A 25,529-nucleotide genomic window follows, 5' to 3' on the forward strand; every position below is an offset into this window, starting at 1 on the left:
TGCAGTAGTAGTCTTATTGATGGTCAAATGGTCGTAGTTTGGGCCTTTTTGATAGGACTCCTCATTCCTTTTAACAGGACACTACTAATTTTCAAAGATTCCTTGTTCTCCATGTATAGATACATTGCAGGCTCACCTTGTACACTTTCTGCCCCAGACCTGAAGTTAGCCATTTCTTTAAGGAATAGTGGCTCCTTAGGATGCTTATTGCTTCTGTTGTGGTTGTTGCTTTTCAGTGGACAGAGCTTGGAAATACGTGTTTTGTTTTTATGATAAAATTCATCATTATACTCTTCTGGCTCAAATACAGGACTTTCAGGTTTCTATTTATCTTTTTTTTTTTTTTTTTTCTTTTTTGAGAGAGCACACACATAAGCAGGGGAGGGTCAGAGGGAGAGAGAATCTTAATGCAGGCTCCATGCCCAGCACAGAGCCTGATGCAGGCATGAATGGATGTATAGCGATCGTTGGATGGATGGATAGATGGATGGATGGATGGATGGATGGATGGATGGATAATGGGAAAACTCAAAGACATCTATCTAACACCCTAACTGCAGTGATTTCTTCCCCCTATGGGAGTGATAGAATGCCTTTTCTTTCTTCCTTTTTTTTTTTTTTTACATTTTAGTGAGAGAGCGAGGGAGAGGAGCATAAGGGTGGAGGGCAGGGGCAGAATCTTAAGCAGGCTCCATGCTCAGTGCAGAGCCTGATGCAGGGCTCAATCCCATAGCCTTGAGATGACCTGAACCAAAATCAAGAGTCAGATGCTCAACTGACTGAACCACCCAGGTGCCCCATCTCTTTCATCTTAAATCTAGATTTATTTGTCTTAATGTCAGGTATTGTAAGTCGCAAGGACCTCCGATTGATGGAATTAAACTATCAAAATTGCTTATCTGTATCATACATCAGAAAAACAATACTGAGACCACAGCCAACAATGTGATTATTAAAAAGTTTAAAATACTTTTTCAGTTTTGTTTTTGTCCTTAGGGTATATCCTAAGAAGAATATATATTTAAATTGCAGAGCTTTCTAGTCACCTGGATAGTTCTTTAGTAGCTCTGCTACCTTGTAAATTACCATTGAGGTTCATTTCTTTATTTTATTTTTTATATTTAGGGGTTACATTTTAAAATTTAATTTTATGTTACATGAAGCATTTCATGGTTCTGAAGTCACAATTTTTTTTTAATGGAGAATGAGCAAGAGAGGGAAGAACCCCAGAACAGACCCTGCTGCAGGGCCTGATCCCACAAACCTTGAGATCATGACCTGAAGAGTCGGGCACTCAATCAGTTAAACCACCCAAGCGCCCCTAAAACCAAACTTCTAAAACAAGGTATAGTCAAAGAATTGTAGCTTCTCTCATTCTATCTTATTGCCTTCCTCCCTAATATAAATAACTTCCTTGCTGTTCATTTTGCAATATGTTTTTTATATATGTAAGCAGATTCATATCTATGGGATAATCAGTTTTTAATAGCTATGTCTTTATAATGATTGTTAATCTATAAGGGGAACCAATGAAAACAACAACAATAGAGGTTGAAGGGAGAGGAGAGCTAGGAAATACCCGAATCCTCTATAAACCTAGGAGAAGGAAATTTGCCAGATGCTGAACTATAGGTCACAAAACAAGATAAATTACAGTAAGCTCCATGAGCTAAGGGAAATTCACCTTCTGATAAAACTTTAGGATTTTTTTTTATAAGGGGTAGTTTTTATAAGAAGACCTAAAAATTTAAAATGAAAGGTGGGGAAAAGGGTAACTTCTTCTTTGCCACAGAGTTCATAAAAAAAGAGGAGTAAGGTGCTATGATGGACTCCCTACTACTTTACTCTGACATCTATAAACCATCAGCAAAACATTACAGGCTTATGAGGTAGGTGGTGAACTTAAGTGTATATGTAGTGCATGTATGTATATAAACCATGTTCTTGTTCAAGGCTTACATGAGAACATGAACATAGAAAGTAACTTGACAACATTACCTGTGCTAAATACTCACTGAGTGGTATAGATCTCAGGAGTTAACATATGGAGAAGTAAAAGAAATGGTAACAATTAAAGGAGGGGATTAGAGACTAAGATGGAATTACACTGTTACAAGTTTACATTATTTCTAAAGTGGTATAATAAGATAGACTGTAATTAGTCAAGGATCTCTACCATTTAAAAATGCAAATTGAGGGGTGCCTGACTGGCTTAGTCGGTGGAACATGCAACTCTTGATCTCAGGGTGGTGAGATCAAGCCCCACACTGGGTATGGAGCCTACTTAAAATAAAAAAATTTTTTTCAATGCAAATTGATATGGTTAAAAAGTCAAGAGAGGAGCTAAAATGGATTACTAAGAAATAGTCTAACCCAAAAAAGACAGGAAAGGGAGAATAAAGGATTGAAGAGACAAATAGGAAACTTACAGAAAGATGGTAGACTTATGCCCAACCATATCAGTAAATTTATTAAATGTCAGTAGACTATACATTCCAATTAAATTGAAGTGTTAGGCATGAACTGGAATTCATTGGTTAGCACATCCTCTCTCTGCCAGCATCTTTGCATTCTACTTGGGCCCTAAACCTTGGAGATGAAGGATTTGCTTTTGTTAAACTGAAGTTTCTTACCAAAAAGTTATATATATAACCTGTGAGGAAACAACTCCAGTTACTGTAGATATGTAAAAAACTTGTGTGAAGTAAAGAATTTTCACTTACGTAAGGTGAGCTCATTTCTCAAACTAGACATTGGAACTGGAGTCAGGGTTGAAAAAAAGTACACAGTACAGTGTGGCTGGTAGTTTTTTCTCATAACCTAGGAGTAGGTGAAAATATGAATCCTATTCATGTGCTGGACAGTGTCCTTCATGATTTTGTAGCATTCTCACTTAATCCTCAAAATAATTCTAGGAAATAGATGCTGTGGTAATTTGCATTTTATTTATGAGGAAGCAAGCTCAAAGAGATGGTCACTTGGTCAGGACCACACAGCTAGTAAGTGATAGAACTGGGACTGGCAGCCAGTGAATCTTACTCCAGACCCATGTTCATTCTACCTCCCCCACCACCCAATCCCCACCCCCAGCATTCTGCTCATCATGTCAGGCCTCTTGGGGTCACAGGGAAGAGAAGTTCATAAATAAACAGCAATGTATCTGAATTGGCAGGACTTGGGGATCAGAGAGGGAGGAAAGATGGTTTTCCTTGAATGAGTGTGGAACACTTTGTTTCAGTTACCTGCAAAAGCATTAATGGATAAGGTAAGAAAACCCTGGTAGCTCACTGGTGGAAGTGGTCTCCAGTCTCCAGTAGGGTGGGATATTTTATCACTAATACTGTTTAGAATTGCCGGTAGCAAATGGCAATGATAAAAAGATGTAGTCAGTTCTGCTATTTTTAAGTTCTCTACAGGCTGTATCCTTTATTTGCTTTTATGGAATAGACTGTATCTATTGATCTGCCTTTAGTACAGCACTATAGAGCAGTGGAACCTTCTGAGCCTATCCTGACTTACCAGGGAAGGCTTCTGGGTGGCCAGGAAGGGCACTTGGGGTTTGCTTGTGCCTTTTTGTAAATACTGGCCAGAGGCTTGGGTGGATATGTGACTAAGGCACTACCTCTCATAAGGCAGCGAACATGGTCCCATGGCCCTGTGGCCCCAGGTTTGTGTAAGCCCCTCAGTTGATCTTAGTCTATATTAAGGATCAGAGAAATGATGCCTAGTCTCATACAGTTACCCACAGGGACTAGCTGGAAGCTGCACTCAAGTGTTACCTGCACTGTGATGGCGTTGGAGTCTGGGACTTCTTCATTTTGAGTCCTCCCAACTCTTTAGACCTGTTGGCTACCACCTCCTTGAGGCAACCCTTCATGTTGAGCTGCCCTGGCCAAGGAAGGATAGGATCAAGGGACTTCAGGGAGGTTGCAAAGGTGAGGTTCTAACTTTGGCACTGAGGTACAGTTATAGAAATGGCCCCATATTTTGCTCTGAGCTGTTGAGTCTTGTTAAGTGATACCTAGCCAGGTTTTCCTCTCAAGAATAAGCCTAGCTACCTTGCCAGGGTGATTTTCTAGTTTGAGCCAGGAGAAATTTGCCCAGCACTCTTGAGAAAGGAGAGTCCTCCTTTGTAGAAACACAGAAGCAGCCCTATTTCTAATATTTGGTAGCCCTAAGCACTGGCTGCCATCCTGCCACCGTATGGGTCTCCAGGCTTTAGGAGAAATATATGCCATGGCCAGTGAAGCAGAGAAACAGGACATACCTAGGCCCAGGATGGCATCCTTATGTTACTAGATCAATGAACACAGAAGCCACTCTATCTTGAGATTTCCTGTCCTTAAGAGCTAATCTCTTTCTTTAATGTTTTTAAGTCTATTTTGTCAGGGTTTCTCTTGAATTTATATGGCTTTTGGTGTTGAGTTAGGGAATTTAAACTTTAATCCATGGTCAGAAAATTTGCAGAGGTTTTTGAGATGAAATCCCCTGTTTAAGTGAAGTCCCATTTATACATGCCATCTACTTCAGTGCTAATGGAACAGAACCGTTTAATTTCCATTTTTTGTATAATGTGATACTGCTGCTTTTCTTACTCATTTGTGGCCAGTGTCCAGTAGGCTCGTGCCCTTGTTCATCTTTCCACCATGCCCCAAACATCCTCACAGTGCCTCTGTCGTGCCCCAGGGACAGCCCTAATCTGTTTCCTCTGCACTCCCATCTGATTTCTTAGGACTTCCACGCTAACTAGGGTTTTTAGTCTACTTTGTTGTGGCTTTCTCAGCAGCAGAAGCTTGATGCTGAGGGGAACTTCAGAGGTTCCCAAGGCCAGTCCTTAAATGTTTGTAGTTTCTTCATGACATTCCCACCACTGGCTATTCACTGAAGGCGTATTTCCAGGTTCTGGGTGCTTCCACTATGGCCAGTTCCATTTTTAGATGATTTTAGTTACTATAGTTCTCTCCCTAAAATTTAGATCTTAAAAACCTAGAGGTGTAATCCAAGATAAAAGTTAATCAGCTCAGAGTCCTTTAGGTTAGAAACTGTTAGATATTTTCTGTTTGCCAAACCAGATTCACTCTCCATTCTTTTCCATCCTGCTCTCTGCCCCAAGAGGCTAACCCGTGTGGACCCCATGCTCCTCACTTCTAACTGGATTTGAACAATTGAGCAGAGCAGGAGATTGAACCGAGGAAGTGAGGTCAAGGTATTTCTCCTGGTTCCCTGAAGGATCACCTCATTCTGGCTTTGTTCTTCAACCGAAGATTAATGTTTACATCCAGGTCACATTCTTTATAGGACTCTCCATCTGGTTCTAGTAACTAATAACTGGTGTTTCTAGTCCTTGTGTGCTGAAGTACCAGTTGTGGTTCTCCTACAGCTTGTCCATACCTTTATAAATAGTCCTTTATTAAATGCCCCTCAGGTTACCTATCAGTGTGCCATCTATTTCTTATTGGGACCCTGTTAGAATAATTGGTACTGACCTTTAAAACTGAGCTAACATTAATTTAAAAAACAAAAAAAAAGGACTGACTATATTAATATCAGGTAAATTAGACTTCAAAGTGTATTACTAGAGACAATAAGGAACAATACATGATAAAAGGATCAATCCACCAAGAAGATGCAGCAATTTTAAATGTATATGCATCAAACCACAAAGATTCAAAATACATGAAGCAAAAACTGATAGAGCTAAAAGGAGAAATAGACAAATTCAGTTATAATTGGGAGCTTCTAACTCCCAGTTGTCTAACAGACAACTTCTGTCACCAACTGATAGAGCTGCCAGAGGAAAACAGCAAGGATATAGAAGAACTAAACACTATTGAATCAACAGGATCAAGCTGACATTTATAGAATATCGAGCAATAGTAGAATGCACATTCTTTTCAAGTACACACTGGAAGATACATGAACATAGGCTATAATCTGGGATATAAAATATTGACACAGTTAAAAGAATTTCAATCACACAGAATACATTCTATGACGATAATGGAATCGAGCTGGAAATCAATAATAGAATGATAACGAGAAAATCACAAAACACTTGGAAAGTAAACACATTTATAAATAATCCACGAGTAAAAGAAGTCTCAAAAAATGTGCAGAAATGAATGAAAATGAAAACATTAAAATTTTTAGAATACAGCTAATAAATTCCTGGGGAAATTTATAGCAGTGAGTGCTTACATTCTAAAGAAAGATCAAAATAAGTTCATAGCTCAAGAAACAGAGCAAAATAAACCCAAAGCAATCAATGAAATAACAAATCAATGAAGTTAAAAAGAGGAAAATGAGGGGAAAATTATACATAATTAGTTTCTCAAAAACAAAATATTGATAAACCTGTAACAAGATTAACAAAAATAAGACAAACTACTAATACCAGGAATGAATATCACCACAGATCCTGCAACCATTAAAAGAATACTATGAACAACAGTGCTCAAATTCAACAGCTTTGATAAATGGACAAATTTCTTGAAAATTACAAACCATTTAAACTAAGCCAAGATGAAGTAGAGTATCTGAATAATTCTAAAATTGAATTTGTAACAAAAACACAATCTCTTCCAGAAAATTGAAGAGTGAATATTTCCCAATTCATTTTCTGAGTGATTATTCCAGATATGCAAGGCTGGTTCAGTATTGGAAAATTAATCAGTGTCATCCGCCATATCAACAGGCCTAAAGAAGGAAAAAACTGTATGATATCAATTGATTCAACACCTAATCATGGTAAATGTGTGTACATTAAAATAGAGGGCAACTTCCTCAATCTCATAACGAGGATTTACAAAAAACAAAACAAAACAAAAAACTATAGCTAGCATCATACTTAATGTTGAAAGGCCAAATGCTTTCCCCTCTGAGGATGTCCATTCTCACCACTGCTGTTCAACATAGTACTGCAAATTCTTTCCAGCCTCCGAGAGAAAAAGAAGGCACACAGATTGGAAAGGAGAAATAAAACTGTTCTGTGGAGTTGACATGATTGTCTACTTAGAAAACTCCAAGAAATCTATAATAAAAAGGCTCCTAGAACTAACAAATGAGTTTAAGATCTAAGATCGACATAAGAGTTAATTATATTTTGGGGCACCTGGGTGGCTCAGCCGATTAAGCATCTGACTTCGGCTCAGGTTATGATCTCGCTGTTCCCAAGTTTGAGCCCCTTGTTGGGGCTCTGTACCGACAGCTCAGAGCCTGGAGCCTGCTGCAGATTCTGTGTCTTCCTCTCTCTCTGTCCCTCCCCTACTCGCACTCTGTCTCTCTCTCAAAAATAAATAAACATTAAAAAAAAATTTTAAGTTAGTTATGTTTTCTATATACTGACAACGAATAATCAAAAGCCAAACAATTTTTAAATGCAATACCATTTACAATTGCTGCAAAGAATATTACTTAGGTATTAATGTGCCAAAACATGTATAGGATTTGGGTAATGAAAATTATAAAATGATGAAAGAAATTAAGGGAGACCTAAATAAGTGGATTTATTATGTTCATAGATTGAAAAATTCAACATAGTAAAGATATTAATTCTCTGGGATGCCTAGGTGGCTCAGTTGGTTAATGTCCAACTCTTGATTTCCAACACACCAGTCGTGAGATCCAGCCCTGCATAGGGCTCTGGGCTCTGCACTGGGCATGGAGCCTGTTTAAGATTTTCTCTCTTCCTCTCCCTCTGCCCCTCCCCCACTCACACTCGCTCTTTCTCTCAAAAAATTTAATTAAAAAAAGATATTAATTCTCCATTAATTTGTTCTATAGATTTTATGCAGTCCTGTCAAAATTTCAGCAATGTTTTTGTAGACCTAGACAAGCTTTTCCTAAAGTTTACATTGGATAGGAAAAGCCCTAGAATAGCCAAAACAACTTTGTAAAAGAAGAATGAAGCGAAGGAATCAGTTTCCAACATTAGGACTGAGTTAATAACATGTAGTGATCAAGAAAGTATGGTACTAGCAGGGAGGAAGACACAGAGATGAATGGAACAAACCTGGAAATAGATCCACACAAATACACCCAATTAATTGTTTACAAAGAAGCAAAGGCAATTCAATGCAGGAGGAGTAGCCTTTTCAGAGCACCATCAACACATTCATAAGCAGAAAAAATGACCCTCAATGTAAACTTAACACCTTCTATTAAAAATTCAAAAGGGATTGTGGATTTAAATGTAAAACTTACATAAAATGTAAAATAAAACTTTTAGAAAGGAGCATAAGGAAGGAACAATCTAAAATCTAGCACTTGGCAAGAAGTTCTTGGGCTTGACACAAAGTGGAATCCACAAGAGGAAAAAAATGGATAAAATGCATTTTATCAAAGTGAAAACTTGTTCTGCCAAAGTTTAAAAGGATGGGATTCTAGACTAGCAGAAAATATTTACAAATCACATATCCAAAAAAGGCCTAATACTTAGAATATATAAAGAAGTCTCAAAAACCTTAAAAATCCAGTTAGAAAAGCAGAAGACAAGACTTTATACTAAAGGGGACATCTAGATTACAAACACATGAAAAGATGATTAACATCATTAGCTGCTGGAGAAATGTAAATTAAAATCACAATGAGATATTTATTATTACACAACTATCAGAATGGCTAAAATGAAAAATAGTGATAATACCAAATGCAAGGGCTCAAAGAAACTGAAATATTCATGGGAATGTAAAATGACACAGCAACTCTGGAAAACTGACAGATTCTTTCAAAACTAAAAATGGATTTACCATATGACACAGCACTTGAACTCTTGGGCATTTATCCCAGAGACACGAAGACTTATTTTTACACAAGAACTTGTACATGAATATTCACAACAACTTTATAATAGTCCCAAACTGGAAACTACCCAAATTTCCTTCAATGGGTGAATGGTTAAACAAACTGTGGTACATCCATACTATGAAATACCATTCAACAATAAACTATTGATACACACAATAACTTGCATGAACCTTGAAGAAATTATGCTAAATGAAAAAAGCCAATCTCAAGATATGTATACCACATGGTTCCATTTATGTAACATTCATTAAATAAAAATTACAAAGATGGAGAACAGATTAGTTATTGACAGATTGAGAATAGGAGAGACTATAAAGGGGTTATTAACAGGAAGGAATCTTGTGATAGCACGACTGAGTATTGCAATCATGGTCTTTATGCAAGGCTACACATAACAAAACTGCATAGTGCATATACATATATAAATGCAATTATAACTGGTGAAACTTTAAAAGCTTTATGGGTTGTACCAATGCCATTTGTTGATTTTGTTATAGTTCTATAGTTGTTTATTAACATGGGAGAATTAGGGGGAAGGTACACAGGACTTCCCTGTACATTTCTTTGCAACTTCCTGTGGATCTATAACTATTTCAAAATTAATAGTTTAAAAAAATTGGATTCTGGGGTTGCATTGATCATATATTCAAGGAGTATATGGGTAACCTTTTTGCCATGGATGAATAGGACACAGTGATCTATGGTGTGCACTGTCACCACAGTTATTCAAATGATCACCAGTGGCATCAGGGAAAGTACAAAGTGCAGGTAGAGGGCAGGCATTGGAAGACCAAGTATCTGTGGCACTTAAGTGACAACAATAGTGATTTATTAAGACTGTAGAATCATTTGGTTCTTATGGCCCCAGTGAACATATTTAGGGAAAAAGAAAGTTATGAACGTATGATTAGAACCAGAAAGCCTCTAAGACAGCTTTGAAGGAGTTCCTCATCTGGTATCACAGGGCAGGTAAGGGTGAGAAGTCCCTAACATGACACATTCCCCTTGGGTACCTGCTAACCATTTGGTAGCTGATTGACTATATTCAACTCCTCCCATCATGGAGGGAACAGTGCTTTGTCCTCACTAGGAATATACACATGTTTCAGGTATGGATTTGTCTTCCCTAAACTCAGGGGTTCTAGCAGTACCACTGTTTGTGGACTTACGGGTAGACTTTATCATCATGGAATAACACCCAACATAACTTTGACAAGGAGATACACTTTTTGGTAAATGAACATATGGACCATGGGCTCATGCCTACACACTTTACAAGTTTTACCATGTGCTCTACCACCCAGAAGCAGCTGGCTTGATAGTTAGAATGACCTAAAGACTAGTTATGACACAAGTTGGAGATAACACCTTGGGATGTGTGGGTGTTGTCTTACAAATGCTTTATATACCTTAGACAGAAGCCAGTATGTAGAACCATCTCACCCATGGTTGAAATGTATGGGTTTGGGAACTAAGGAGTAGAAGTGGGAGTGCTGCCCCTCACTATTAAACCAACTAACCCACTTGAAGGATTTCTACCTACCAGTAAAATCCAGGATTGTTATTTCTCCATGACCTTGGCCTCAATCTTTTTGGAAGTCCAAGTATCCAAAAAAAAAGAATGCATACACAAGACATAGGGCATGATTCTAATGAATTGGAAGCTGAGGCCACCCTTTCACCTTTTGGGTTTACTCATGCCACTAGACCACGGGAAGGAAAATAATTTATTGTACCTGATAGAATGGTTGGTCTTGTTTACCAGAGGGAAATTGAGTTGCTACTACACAGTGAGAGCAAGAAGGACTTTGTTTGGAACCTAGCAGATCCATGGGTGTGCCCCCTTATGACTCTGGCCCAATAGTCCTGCTCAAAGGAAAACTGCAGCAATCTGGTAATGACAAGACCAGGAAAGACTCAAATTTGACCAGCCTTCATGCTGGCAGAGGTTAAGAGGAAAATTGAATGAGTAGTGGAAACGTTCAACTGTAATGATCAACATAGGTCTTGTTATCAAATACAAAGGTGGAGACTATAGCAACCATGTTATATGATAATTTTTTTTTCCAAATCTTTTCCCCCACCATTATCTTATATGCTGGGCGTAACAAACTAAGGATGCTCTGACAAATACCCAAAATCACTAAGAGGCTTGAATATGAGTAGAGATTGACCTCAGAGCCTAGGCTTGATGGGGATCATCGAGTTGATAGTGTTCTCAGATGTTAGGGGTGTCAATAGTATCTGATTTCTGGACCAGTCACTGGACAATGGGCAGGAGAGAAGAGCAACTATGAAGTATTGTGATTGGGTAGGAAATACCGTAGTATGCTTTGTCCTGTTGTCTCCCAGGACCTTTGGCTCAGTCCTGTTTTTCTCAAGCCAAATATGTGAAAAACCTCAAGAGGTCTTCCTCAGCTCTTGCTTACCAAGAAAGCTCTTAGTAATGGTGACTATTTGCCAGGGTCAAAGAATTAAGTGAGTGCCCTGGGTTTGGGGGAGCTTGATTAATACAGCATGTTGTAGAAAGGCAGAGCCCTACAGAATTGACAGGGTTTGGGCCTTGAAAACCGGCCATCGCCCTGGTCAGGCTCAATCCCCAAGCATACCTTCTGCATCTGCTTCTCCAATCAGTTATTTTCTTGTTGGTCAGGATTAGGTTTCTTGTAGCAGGTCCCTTCTTTTTCAGTTCATCTGAGAGATGGAATTGTCCCTAAGAGAAGTCAGAACATTACCAGATACATATCTTTGAGTAACTTCCCTAAATGTTCAGAGTGGATATCTCTCCTTACCACCTCAGCTTGTACCTACACAAGAGTCATCATTTCCATTAATCTCCCCTTTCCTTTCCTTCCATCTAGAGCCTTTCTTGCTTGTGTCTTGCTGAGGATTTCCATGCAGGGGGGTGTGTCTTCTTGATCTGCAGGACTCTCTCACCTGGTATTTATGCTTCTTTGAACAAAGAGTATCTTATATCACTCTGTTGGGTTTATGTACGTACCTCTACTGTTACAACTTCAACTGTTTCTGCTACGGTCTGAATGTTTGTGTTCCCCCAAATTCATATGTTGAAATCCTAACCCCTAAAGGTAATAGGGATTAGTAGGTAGGACCTTTTGGGAGGTAGTTAAATCATGGGTGTGAAACCCTTGTGAATGGGATTAGTGCCTAAAAAAGAGGCCCCAGGGAGATTCCTAGCCCTCTTCCTCCACGTGAAGATATACAATGAGAAGTCTGCAACCTGAAAGAGAGTACTCTGCTGCCCTCATCTCTACTTACAGCCTCCAGGGCCGTGAGAAATAAATTTCTGTTGTTTATAAGCCATCCAGTTTATAGTATTTTGTTATAGCAGCCTGAATGGACTAGGGCAGCTTACAACATTTTTATAGATATCAGAGATCATAAATATGGTGGCTTCATATCTGAAGTTTTGTTATATTTTTTAAAAAGTTTATGTAATCTCTACACCCAATGCAGGGTTCGAATTTATAACCCTGAGATTAAGAGTCATGTGCTCTACTGACTGAGTTAGCCAGGTGCCCCACATTTCTGAAGTTTTAATCCTATGTTGGGCATTGAGGAGGCACTTGCTGGGATGAGCACTGGGTATTGTATGTAAGCCAGTTTGACAATAAACTATATCAAAAAAAAACCTTTTAATCCTATGAAATACTAGTTACACATTCCAATAATAATAACAACTAATATTTATTGAATGCTCACTATGCACCAGGCACATATAATATATGCAAAGCACTGTATTAGAATTCTCCAGAGAAAGAGCCAATATTAATATATAAAGAGATTTATTATGAGGAATTGGCTCTTATGATTATGGAGGCTGAGAAGTCCCATCATCTACTGTCTGTAAGCTGGAGGCTCGCTCAGAAAAGCCAATGGTGTAGTAACTGTCCCAACCCAAAGGCCAGAGAACTAAAGGAGTCAATAGTGTAAGTCCCAGACCAAGTCCAAAGGCCAGAGAACCAGGAAGGCGATGCCTGAGGACAGGAGAAGATGAATGTCTCGTGCAAATTGCTTTGCCTTTTTTTGGTCTATTCGGTCTATTCAGGCCCTCAATGGATTGGATGATGTCCCCCCAAGATGGTGGGGATGATCTTTACTCAGTCTATTGATTCAAATGCTAAATAATAATAATAATAATAATATTAATAATAATAATGTTTTACCAGCTATCTGGGCATCCCCCAGCCCAGTCAAACTGACACATAAAGTTAACCATCACAAGCATTTATCCAATGAGGCAGACATTCTTATAGATAAGGAAACCAAGCCTCAGGAAGTAAGGTAACTTGCTGAAGACCCATCAACTAGTACGTAAAGAGAGCTAAGATTTGAATCCAGGTAGTCTGACTCCAGAGTCATCCTTTTACACTGCTGCCATTGTTCTTTTCCTGTCCTACTGGTTTTACAGTTTTTAGCTGAATATTATCTCCCTCACCTTCTCCCTCTTCTTCCCAATGCTCTCTTTTTTCCACTTAAAGCCAGTCTCCAAACATAATCTTTTCAGTGCTTGTGAAACGTACTCCATCTGGATTCAAGAATGCATTCATCTGGTATGTTAGGTTGTGATCCAAAGAGCCAAAGCCTTTTCTTTGATACTACCCAGGACATTGGTTCCTGGTCTTTGGTCTGCAAAAGAATAACTGGGGAGCTTTTAAAAGTCAGAATCCTGGGCCATTTGCAGAGATTTTGACTCAATAGATGTACGAGTGCAGAGGGACCCAGGTATCTCCACTTTTTACAAGAAGATTCTGATACAGGGGACCTTCAGATTGACCACACTTGAAACATCGACATGTCAGATACTCACTTCTCATGGTATCCTTTCTTTCTCTAAAGTCCTACCCTTCAGCCAAGGAGGAAACACTGCAAATGCTACCAGTTTGTTGCCCTCTTAACTCCTGGAAATGTTCTTTAGGCCTTGTGGTGATATCTTCCCATGATTCAACAGGAATTTTAGGGTATGGAGCATCAGAAAGCTCCCTGGCCAATCTCTTCCCCCAGACACACAGCAGGGACCCCCTCACACTTGCTCCCCCTCATCTGCATCAGCTCTGCTGGTGCCCTTATTCTGCATCTTAGCAGGGAACCATTCATCACCAAGACCTGAGTCTCCCCCCTGCTGGGCCCTGCAGTAGGTTTCTTCACATTTACTAATATTGGTACGTAGTGGGATGTTGTAGCCTCTTTTACAAGGTGAGATTACCTCACTTCAGAAAAAGTTTAGGGGCGCCTGGGTGGCTCAGTCAGTTAAGCTCATGCTATCAGCGTGGGATTCTCTCTCTGTCCCTCTCTCTCTGCCCTTACCCCACTTGCTCTCTCTCAATAAATAAACAAACTTTAAAAATTTAGTAACAACTAAAACCTTTTAAAAAAAGTTTAATTCCTAGTCTGTCCCATACCCCATCTTTTTCCTCAGAAACTCTGTCTCACTCTCCCTTACTCCTTCCCTCCCTCTCTCCGTGTGTGTGTGTGTGTGTGTGTGTGTGTGTGTGTGTGTGTGTGTGTTTAGGCTTTCTTTCATCCAATCTAGAGACTCCTCACCCTCTGAAATAAAGTTAAAAGGAGGGCTGTGCACACCAGTGGACCCACTTACATGGGCCCAGAGCTGTGTTCTATGCACTTCAGCAGACAAGCTGCTCTCCACTCCCTGCTTAAAGGGAGGGCTTTCAGGGAGGAATTTCAGACCAGAGGAATCTGACCATCCATTCTGAACACTCCTTTCCCTTGTACCAGCAGCCATTCCTGAACGGATAATAATAGTTTCTATTTATCAAGTGCTTACTAAGTATTTATTATGGTAGATTCTCAGAAAGGCCCCTTTCATGGGAAATTGAAGCCCTCTGAAACTACCATGAGTTTTTTTTCTCAAGGGAAACATAAGATGACTGAAGTGTGACCAAGGTTTGTGGTTCTCAGGAAGCTTTGCCAAGATATGTATGGCAGAGAACATAGAAATCATGTACGTTTTCCAAATTACCTCTTTCGCTAAAAATCTGCTGGTTTTTTTCTTTCTTTTTTCTACTGGGAAATAATATAAAACTTGCTCCTTGATTTCGCAGTGAGGTTGGAGAGTTGACCTTCATTTTCTGCCCCAAAACAATAAGCAGTAAAACGTTCTGAATGCCTGCTCTTTTCAACAATGGTCTGATTGCATTGTCAGAGGCTTGGTGTATTAGTTTCCTGTGGCTGCTCTTAACCAATTGTCACAACTGTGGTAGTTACAACAACAAATTTATTCTTTCACAATTCTGGAGGCCAGAAGTCCAAGATCAAGGTGTCTTTTTTTTTTTTCCAAATTTCTCCACTTTTCCATGCATGTGGTTCCTCTGAGCCTCCAGTTTTATTCAGTTCAGCTCCAGCCACACATAGAGGCTAGCATCCCTCAGTCTCAATTCCAAATTCTTGAAAAGAGAGCAGCAGATTGGTTCAGTGTTGAATCTTGAATTGGGTCTCTTTCCCTTTGCCAGGGGGTGGTCTCAAAGAATGTAGTTCTTTGAAATACAGAAGACACCCCAAACATATCCTACACATTGAGGAATAAAGTTGAGGTGCATTCTTACTAACCATTTATTTCTGTACAGAATGTCCTGTGGATAACAGGTTTGAAGAGAGTGGAGCCTGGCTGGCTTGGTCAGTAGAGCATGCAACTTTGATCTCTGGGTCATGAGTGTGAGCTCCATGTTGTGGGGAGAGTTTACTTAAAAAGTTTGAAGAGAACCTGCTGCATGAATAAATAATGTAGAGAAGTTGCAAGGGGATGGGTGTTTAACAGATAAAGAAAACTGGTTCTGGTCAAATCACTTTAGTCACACCACATTTGCAAGCAGCTAGGTGCTTCTGAGATCCAATTTTAGTTCTGCCTTAGAGCAGGTTCGTGTTACTTTATACATCTGAACAGAGCCAAACTGTACTTCTTTAAAAATAGATCTTAATTTGGGCTTTCCTTGTATCAACAGGGCCTCTTGCCTTCTTCCCAATGAAATTAAAGTTTACCCCCTACCTGGTACCCTTCTCTAAAACTTGAATCTGGCCAATTCCTGCCACATACAGGCACCCTATAAATGTTGGCTAAGTGAATGAATGAATGAGTCAATTACTTCATCCAAGCCAAAGTTTTTTTGTCCAGCAACATATAATGGCCAAGGTTAGCAGCAAGAAACCTGATCTACTCATACACTTGCTCTGCAGAACGTCCCTCCCACTTCCTCCCAGCTTTGCTCTACTTCCTTCCAACCCACTCTCAGTACCTTGGGTCACCATCCCTCTGGTGGAGCTTCTAATTGATCTCTTTGCCTTCAGTCTGGCGCCTTGCACTTCATTCTTCAAAAAGCAACGAGGGAGCATTTGAAAAGTAAATTAGATCCTGTCATTCCTCTGGACTACCTCAGGTCCTGTGTGGTTCTCTCAGCCTCACCTCCTCCACACCTCCACACCCCCTACGCCCAGCCTGCTCTCCAGTCACAGTGGTCTTTCCCAGGCCCTCCCCAGAGCCTTGACCCAGAGCATTCTCTTACTGCTCTCTAGAACACCCTTTTTCTCTGCCGCAACCTCAGTCTTGCCCAATGAACTCCTAACTGGCCTTCACATCTCATCTCAGATACCTCTCATTGTTCCTAGGATACACGAGGGCCGCCATTTTCTGTCCTTTTTTGCTTTTACAGATTTGCACTGGTATATGATTGGCTTGATTATTTCATTAAGTGTCAGTTTCCTCCACTGAAGTGTATACTCCTTGAAATCAGAGACTATATTAGTTTCCTCAAACTACCATAACAATATACAGCAGACTGGGTGACTTAATAGCAATTTATTTTCTCACAGTTCTCGGAGCTAGAAATCCAAAATCCAGTTATTGGTTAGCAAATTTGATTTCTTCTGAAACCTTTTTCCTTGGCTTTGAGAGCCACCTTCTCACTGTATCCTCACATGGTCTTTCCTCTGTGTGTATGCATCCCTGGTGTCTCCATTCCAAATTTTCTCTTATAAGAACACTTGTTGGGGGCGCCTGGGTGGCTCAGTCAGTTAAGCGTCTGATTTCGGCTAAGGTCGTGATCTCGTGGTTCCTGAGTTGGAGCCCCACGTTGGGCTCTGCTGACAGCTCAGCCTGCTTCATATTCTGGGTCTCCTTCTCTCTCTGCCCCTCTCCTGCTCATGCTCTCTCTCACTCTCTCACTCTCTCAAAAATAAACATTAAAAAAAAAAAAGAACACTTGTTGCATTGGATTAGAGCACACAGATTTGTTTTAACTTACTCACCTCTGTAAAGGCCCTATCTCTAAACACAGTCACATTCCTAACTGGGGGGTTAGGGCATATGGATTAACATAGATTTTCAACTTATGGATTTGGCAGGGGGGGGGGGCGGGGAGGACAATTCAGCCCATAACAGGCACCATGCCACTTCTGCTCATCATTGTGTCCCCATCACCCAGGACAGTCCTGGCATGTTGTAAGACTTGATACATGCCTGTTAAATGAATGATTGAATTTCAACCCCCATTTCCCCCTCCTCCCCAACCACATAGTGTGCTAGAGGCAAAGAAAAGAAGAGACACAGGTTGCTGCAGGAAATGTTTGCTGTCCTGATCCTAAAATTACAGACCTTTCAGGGAGGGTTGCTCCCACTCTTACCACCCGTGGGGCAAAAAGCCCCAGCAATCTGTTCCTGCCCTGGGTGTGTGTGCTACCCCCATGGGTTGCTGGGAGAGAAGTTTTGCTGACAGGTGCACACCCATCAGAGTGGCCCTCTTTAGAAGGTGAGTCACCCAACTGCTGGGAATGTGGATCTACACAGCTCCCAGAAAGCAGTTTAGCAATAGGTACTAGGACCTAAAAAAAAAAGTATGTCCTGCAACCTTATCATTCCAAAGCTGAAAATCCAATCTAAGGAACTAGCACAAGGGGCTCAAGATGGGGTTATATCCTAGTTTTTATACAAAAAAAAAGTATTTCTCACTGTTACGATAGTGATGTATAACAATGGGAAAGTTTTGTAAGTCTAGTCCATTCATATGATACAAAAGTATGTAGCTATTGAAAAAATTGTCTATGAAAAATGAATAATGATGCAAGAAAATGTTACCTGAAAAAGCAGTGCACAGAACTGCATATACATTGATCTCAGAAATATAATAAATTCTCTAATTTACACACACACACACACACACACATACACACACACACACTCAAGAGGGAAAAGCCTGGATTGGTAAATCTCCAAATGTTAATACTATTTTTTTCAGACTCAGAGATTTCTTTCTTTTATGCTTTTGTGTTAAAGGTACCAGATGTTGCTTTTATAGCCAGAAAGTGGGGGGCGGGGGGGAGGGGGAGGGGGAGGTAAGCAAGAGTTTTTAAGGCAGCTAGACCAGGTCGGTCAATGAAATTCCTCAGCTCCTGGCTTCTCAGGAAAGCGCAGTCCCTGCGCCTGCTCCCCAACTGGTCCTCAGAGTGGCCCGCTGACTCCGACCGACCGGGAGTGCTCAAATCCCCGCGTCGGGAGGAGGCGACAGACTTGGCGAGGAGCGAGGCCGGGGGTGGAAGGTCGGGGGAGGGGCAGAGCCTTTCTCCCATTTGGAGCGAGATCTGGACTGCGCCGGGCGTCCTGAGCCCTGGGCCAGCCCTCCGCCATCGCGGCCGCCGCCCAGTCCGCTCTTCCCCAGCCAGGTGCAAAATGCCTTGTCATTGGGAGAGTCTGCGGCCGGAGCATTGAATTACAGCTCGGCCGAGCCGGGTAGGGCGGCGGGGGTGGAAGATGAGCAGAAGCCCCAGTTCTCAGAGCGCCTGCTGACAAGCTGGTAAGCAGAGGGTGCGAGGACCGCGTGTAGCCCACTGGAGCAGCCTGGGGCTGGCCTGTTCCTCTTTAAGAGCAGAAGATCTGAGCCGGCAGCCAGCGATCCCAAACGGCCTCCCTCCTCCAGCCTTCTCCAGTGAGGAGACCCACGAGCTGCGCCTAGATCCTCCACGACCTTCTCCAGCCCTCTCCGAGCCCTGGGCGCACGGGGCCCTTTCTCGCGCCAGTCATGCTGAGAGTCTTCATCCTCTACGCCGAGAACGTCCACACCCCAGACACCGATATCAGCGATGCCTACTGCTCAGCGGTGTTTGCAGGTAGGAGGGGCCTGCATCCCCGCCGGGCGGAGGGATGGGGGGGGGGGTCAGAAAGGGGACGCCTCAGACCTCCACCCAGAGGGCACGGGGATGGGAGAGAAGAGACTCCACGCCCCAGCCAGACTGACTTTGAGTGTTGGAAAGACACACATCCTCAGAAAGGGGCGACCCAGAGGGAAACTGAGGCAATGAATGAGGTGATTGAACAGCGCTTCTCTGGAACCTGGAAGCTGAACCCAGGTTGGGGCTAAAGTGGGCCTGGAAGTTGGGGCCAGCACCTCTCCTCTCACTCTTCTGGGTCTCTTAGCAGAGGTCTCCCCGCACTGTACTGCGGGGATCTCCTCCTCTCCACCGAAGGCTGGGTCCCAGGCCTATTTATAGCCCTGCTGTCTTCCCGGGGCCTGGGTCTGGCTGCTCTCCGAGGCCTCAGCTCTTTATCACAGGCTGGGCTGGCAGGCAGGCGGCCACTGGGGGCAGAGGCAGCGCTCTCCTGTCCAGGGATCCTACTCTGGCTTTCCGCACAGGATGGGAGAAATTTAGCAGCTGGCAGGGCTGACACCAGCACCAGCCTCTAGGAACTTTCTCCCTTCTCCCCTCCCCTCCCACCAGACTGGAGCTTGTTGGGGAGTGGTATCTGGGGAGTGGTATCTTCATCATCCTTGAACAGAGGAGCCTACTCCCCTATCAGATTGGGACCTCCCACAGTAAAGTCTTCCCATGGTCATGACTGAACTTTTTCTCCAGGAAGTGAGGACCAGGCCCAATCTGCTTCCTGGGACTACCCTCACAGTCAAGCCAGAGCTGTGGTCTACCCCGCTGGGTTTTTAGGTTTAGAGCCAATTGGGGGGCGGGGGGGGGGGGGGAGGACCGGAGCCAAGGGTATGAGAGTCCAGCCCCCAGCCCCAACCCAGTGGGTTTGTTCTCAGTCTCTATTACTTGTCACTTCCCTTCTCTCCAGAGACCTGGCTTCATCTCAGGCCCTCAGAAATCATAACATCCAACAGACCTCCCTTTTCAGTTTCGTGAGTTCCTGGATATACCTGTTTGTTCCCAGACGCCCGATGCCTATGTACATATGTGTTCCGAGACACATGTACACCCAGGACTGCATATGACATCTGTGATGTTCCAAGGGGTAGAGGTTCAGAGAAAGAAGGCGTGTGTCCACCACAGCACACAAAGACATGTCAGAACAGGTGCATGTGCACACACACTCCTGGATGTGAAATTTGGGGCTTCTCAAGGAGGAGTCATTGAATGAGCCTGTGACCTGGGAAGCAGCCTGAGCCAAGAGGAGGGATAGAAGGGGAGTGGGGGGGTGACACTACAGCTGTTTTTTTCGCTAACGTGTTGTTTTGACCTGTTCTCCACCAGTTTCCCACAGTTTTCTCCGGAAATGAAATTTATCCAGGTGTTTCCAGGGGAAAGACAAAGGCACAAATGGGGGGCCTCCACACTTCCTCTGCATCCTCAGCACTGGGCATGTCAGGCCAGGCCAGCAGCCTCACGAAGGGCCCAGGGCTCCTAGTTGCTCAGCTGCAGGGAGCATCATACCCACCGTGAATATCCCCCTAGCTGAGGGGAAGGAGGGTACTGTCATCTTGGAGGGAGGGGGAAACCCTGTGCTTGAATAGCTGCCTCTTGCTCCAGTGCCCTAGGCCCCATCACAGTGCCCTAGGCCAAGGGCTGAACAAGCTTTGCAAATGGCACCCTCTAGAGCTGTCCAATGCATAAAAGAACCTCAAGGGGGGCCACCATGGAGCCCTGCCTGTGTTCTCAGGGCTCTTGTCTCCTCTGGTGTCCATTCAGCCTGAACCAGATTTTTCTTCCCTGATCACAACCTCTCCCACCCTCCCCCACCCCTAATACACACACACACACACACACACACACACACACATACATACTTGTCTCATAATTCATGGTTCCCCTACCCATGCCAGGCCCTGAACCCTAGTAGGAGAAAGGAAAGAATGAATAATGTATGGGGAAGCACTTTCTAACCCCTGAAGTGCTTTACCCACAGGAGTACTGCTGGTGTGGCTCCTCTCCTGTCATTATTTCAACCCCAAGGGCTGTCTGTGGGGCCATCTTCCCCATCCCGCATCCGTCATCCTCCCTTGGTGTCCCTGACTCGCCCCTCCCCCCACCTGCGTGATGTCAGTCTGCAGCTTTGCCCTTTGCCTGCTGCCTGGCTCCCCTGGGTGGTCTCCCCTTCCCTGGGAGAAAGGAAGTAGGCTGTCTGCGCTGACAGTGAGTGCCCCCAGAGGGGGCTGGTGAGCCCACACTCCCAGTCACCGGGAATGCAGTCCCTCCCTCCCCCAGCCCTGGACACATTCCACCTCCTGCACTGTCCCTGCTCTTAACCCAAGTCCAAATTTGGCCTCCCTGCCGCATTCAGGCCTGTTCACCCTCCTTCTCCCAGCCAGAGCCAAGTTGGCGAATGATTACACAGAAGGCCCCAGTCTCAGGGACACACTATCACTACTCAGAGCCAAACACCCTTCTGGGGAGTAGTTCCTCACCAGTTAGCCAGACCCTTTAGGTGTTGGGCCCATAAAGCTCCTCCTTTGGCTACCTGATTATAATATCCCATAATGACACCTCCTCTGTGCACACATAAATTCATGTCATGCTCACAGCAGCTTTGTGAGGCCAAAAGGCAGGGATATTTTTCCTCTTTAGAGATGAACAAATAGGCCCAGAGAAGTGCAAGGGCCTGGCCAAGGTCATACAGGGGCTAAAGCACCTCCCATCCTCACCCCCACCCCCCTCTTCACCGCCCTCTGTTGTTCTCAGCATCCATGGCTCATGAATAAGCATACCATGTGCTGCCCACACCCAGGCACCATGAGCCTGAGCCAGCACGGGTGGGGTGGGGGGTGGGGGTGCTGGGGGTACCTGGCATGGGGCTGAGTCAAAGTAGGGGGCAGTGCAAGGCTGCAGGGCACACAATATAAGACAAATGACTAACAGATGGAGGATTCTGGTTTTGAAAATGTACATTCATCACAAGGAGAGAGAATGGGCATTCATTTAAGTACAAACAATGTACCGTTTTCAGCTGCTGTTTCTTTAAAACCCCATAACAATCCTTTGAAAGAGACATATTTAGGGACGCCTGGGTGGCTCAGCTTTTGACTCAGTCAAAGCATTTGACTTTGGCTCAGATCATGATCTTGGTTCTTGAGTTCAGGCCCAGCACTGGGCTCTCTGCTGTTGGCACAGAACCCACTTCAGATCCTTTGTCTCTCTCTTTCTCTCTCCCCGGCTTGCGCTCTGTCACTCTCAAAAAAATAATCTTTGAAAGAGACGTATTTAACTGATACCGAGCTTAGTAAGTGCTAGGCACTGTTCTAAATAAAACTCATTAACCGTGAGCTACATCATGTTCCAGCTATAATTTGTACCAGGCACTTGTATGTAAACACTTAACCCTCCTAGCAACCATATATAATAGCAACTATCGCCCCCATTTTACAGATGAGAAAACTGGCACAAAGAGGTTACGTTATACACTGGTAAGTAGTGGAGTTGGGAACTGAGCTCATGCAATCTGGCTCCAGAGCTCCATCTTTCACTGCTTCACGATTTCCTTTGGATCATAATTTACCTTTGATTTTCAAGAGACAAGCAGTAAAAGGTGGAGGGGCAGGATTTGAACCCAGGTCTGCTCACACCCTGGAGTCCAGTCTCTTTGACAGAGTCTCTTGGCACTGAATGCATACTAGCTATTATTACTAATATTATATATGATTATATATATATATTTATTATAATTATTATAGTTAACATGCATTGTACATATACAAGGAAATCACTTCACACATCCAAGAAGACTGTCACTATCTTTTTTGCCCGGTCATTCCTATCATCAGCTGCATCACACTGGGCACAAGGGGCTCGGTGGTGAGTGGCCATCCCCTCTGCCTCAAGGGACCCTGGTCCTATCTCCTCTGGCTGCCCACTCTGGAGCAGCCCCTTCTGAGCTGAAGGCATTTGTCCACCTGCCTGATGTCTGGCCACGGCCATCACCGTGGTGGTAGGTCTTTCTTGGGACAAATATTCCTCTGGTGACCCTTCAAGCCTACAAACCTTCTCGGTGCCTCTCCCCAGGTCAAAGTCATGCTCAATCTCAGCTATCTGTATGCTGATCTCTTTCCAAATTGCTTCATTAGAATGAAATGTTAGCCAGTAGAGTGCTAACATCTACTATAACCTACTGTGTGCCAGTCATTGTGCCGGAAAGGCTATCGTTCAGTTTGAATCCTCCCAACAGCTCTGTGAAGTATCATTCTCTCGATTTCACAGAAGTGGAAGCAGACTCTCAAAGATCAAGTCACATGCCTCGGGTCACATAGCTAGAAAAGGGTGGACTGGGATGGAGGCCCAGGACCATCTGATTGTTCCCACTACAAGATGGTTCTGCCCAGGAAGTCACATGATCATGGCCATGGCCAGAGTCACTGCTGCCTGTACATTCTACACCCTTGGTGGATACACAGGTGCCCTTTCAGTCCCAGCTTTGGATTGGGCTATCAATGGAGCACGTATCCTTCAGTGAATGTGAGGGGAGAGGGCAGAAGGATGCCTTGGACCGTCCATACTCTTGGAAGTTCTTGGACCTTGACACATGTGCCCTGAAGGAATCCTGTAAATTCATAGGCAGAGTCTTCATCTCAAGGTTGGTATCATTGAGCAGAGGGGCAAGGTGTGTTTGCTTCTTGGTCACCCCACGTCAGGCCTTGGTAAAAAGAGAGACCTGAGCCAGAAGATACCAGTCGGCCCAACTCCAGCAACAAGAAGAATCTCAGTTAGAAGTACCTCTTCTTCGACTGACAGGGAGGTAGGACCCCTAATAGGTGACAGAAGAGGGCAGGGACCAAAAACTCACATGCCTAGGGGAGCCTGGGAGGTGGTGTAACTAAGATGACGTCAGAAGGAAAAGCAAATGCGCGTTGGGTAAGTGGTGGCAAGTGGAGTGAGCTGAGAGTGCACGGCTCACTGCACAGGTGCCAGATAGGCACTGTCAGGCAGAGAATTTGGGTCCGTGTGCCAGCTTCTCTGGTTTTTCAAGAGAAGCTATAAATTCGGATTTGTAGGAGAAACCTCCTGATGTTTAATTAAGCTATTATTTTGTTATAAAACATTGTGTTGCTCAAAGACAATAGGTCTGTAGGCCGAATGCACCCCCAGGGGACACCAATGACAGTGTGTGAAGCACGGTGTTTCATTCAATCTTGGAGACCTTAGTCCTGGGCTCTTGGGATAACAGACAGCCAGTCTCCTCTCTCTTGGGATTATCAGTCAGCACCTATCTGTGAATACACCGATGGGGCAATGGGGCAAATCGAGGAGAACTCTAGTCCCTTCCTCCTCATCTCTATCAGCCCTGAAATGTTGTTGCAGTTAACGTGACATCTTAAGTAAAGTCCGGGCTTGCTATGCAGACTCAGCTTCAAAACATGTCCCCTCACCACCTTCCTACCTCTCAGTGGCTCCTAAGCTGGCCCTACCACCTTCACAGAGGTACTGGGGTAGACTGGGGTGCTGAGGAGCTGTCCCGTACCTGAGCTTCAGGTGGGGTGCAAACCTGGCTATTAGTGAGCCCTAACTAATGGTGGTGTGAACACGATAGTCTCTCTCACTTACCTCCTAGTTGATGTTTAGGCAGTTCTGGCCAGTAAGGTGCTGACCCACAGGGCTGTCTAGCACCAGATCCTTCTGTCTTGTTGCTCTGCTATTCCCGGGGGTCCCCTTGACAACATGGTTGGTGACTTCACCATCACAACCTGTATCACAGCACAGGCAGGCGTGCCTCTTCCCTATAAGGATACAATCAGACAGTTTTGTACATTCTGCTCATACCCTGCTGGCCATCACTTGGTTTCATGGCCATATCTAGTTGTGAGGCCGTATCTAGTTTCTATTTGGGTGGCCATGTGTCCAGGTAAAACTGTGCAACATTTCTGTAGAAGAAGGGGAGAACATATAGAAAGGCGACAAGTTGAGGGCCCAGCTGGCTGTCCATGAGAACTGCATTCCTGATACAAGTCCCTTTGGGAGGAAGCCCCCTTTAGGACGAGGCTGCACTATGATGTCTCCAAAGGAACAGTCAGTTATCTCATCAGGAAGCAGTGAACAGCAGCCAGGCTGGGAAGCTGGAGGTTGGAATGGGAAAGGGGCCTCAGGAAGTGTCCGGGGCTCAGGCCACCAGCTGCTGCTTTTCTGGTTTACAGAACAGACGTGTGGAGCCCGTTGCTGGGACACAAGCCAAATGTTTGTATGTACGAGTCCTTTGGAATATTCCTCTGGAAATATCAGATATGCCCCCTACAGATTTCCTGTGCTACCTCTGATGGATTCAAGCAGGAGGAGGTGGCGGGATGTGGAGAGCTGGGGGAAAGGAACACAGCCTGGAATCACTGGGACAGTAAAAAATATCCCAAATCATTATATCCAAAACTCCCCCAGGGGGCAGTACTGCCCTCTTTGAGAACCACTGGCTTAATCTCATCATGGGGCGGAAAGGACACTGGGGAACCAAGTCCACTGGCCACTACGCCAACCGCAGGCCGGCCCTTACTATG

At 43.7% G+C, this 25,529-nt stretch overlaps 1 protein-coding gene across 9 annotated transcripts in view; it reads left to right on the forward strand.

Moving 5' to 3' along the window:
- The first annotated feature begins 18,427 nt into the window (after nucleotides 1-18,427).
- DYSF (dysferlin) overlaps nucleotides 18,428-25,529 on the forward strand; it is a 225,210-nt gene continuing 218,108 nt past the window's right edge. For 6 of the 9 annotated variants that reach the window (XM_043603654.1, XM_043603650.1, XM_043603658.1 and 3 more), the window contains exon 1: nucleotides 18,429-18,939. In XM_043603654.1, coding sequence (XP_043459589.1) covers nucleotides 18,852-18,939 — 88 coding nt within the window. In that variant the 5' untranslated portion in view covers nucleotides 18,429-18,851. Of the gene's footprint in view, nucleotides 18,940-25,529 lie in introns of all 9 variants that reach the window. The other 3 variants (XM_043603645.1, XM_043603652.1, XM_043603664.1) reach the window with 2 other exon arrangements.

This window comes from Prionailurus bengalensis, chromosome A3 (assembly GCF_016509475.1).
Source record: "Prionailurus bengalensis isolate Pbe53 chromosome A3, Fcat_Pben_1.1_paternal_pri, whole genome shotgun sequence".
Lineage (NCBI taxonomy): Eukaryota > Metazoa > Chordata > Mammalia > Carnivora > Felidae > Prionailurus > Prionailurus bengalensis.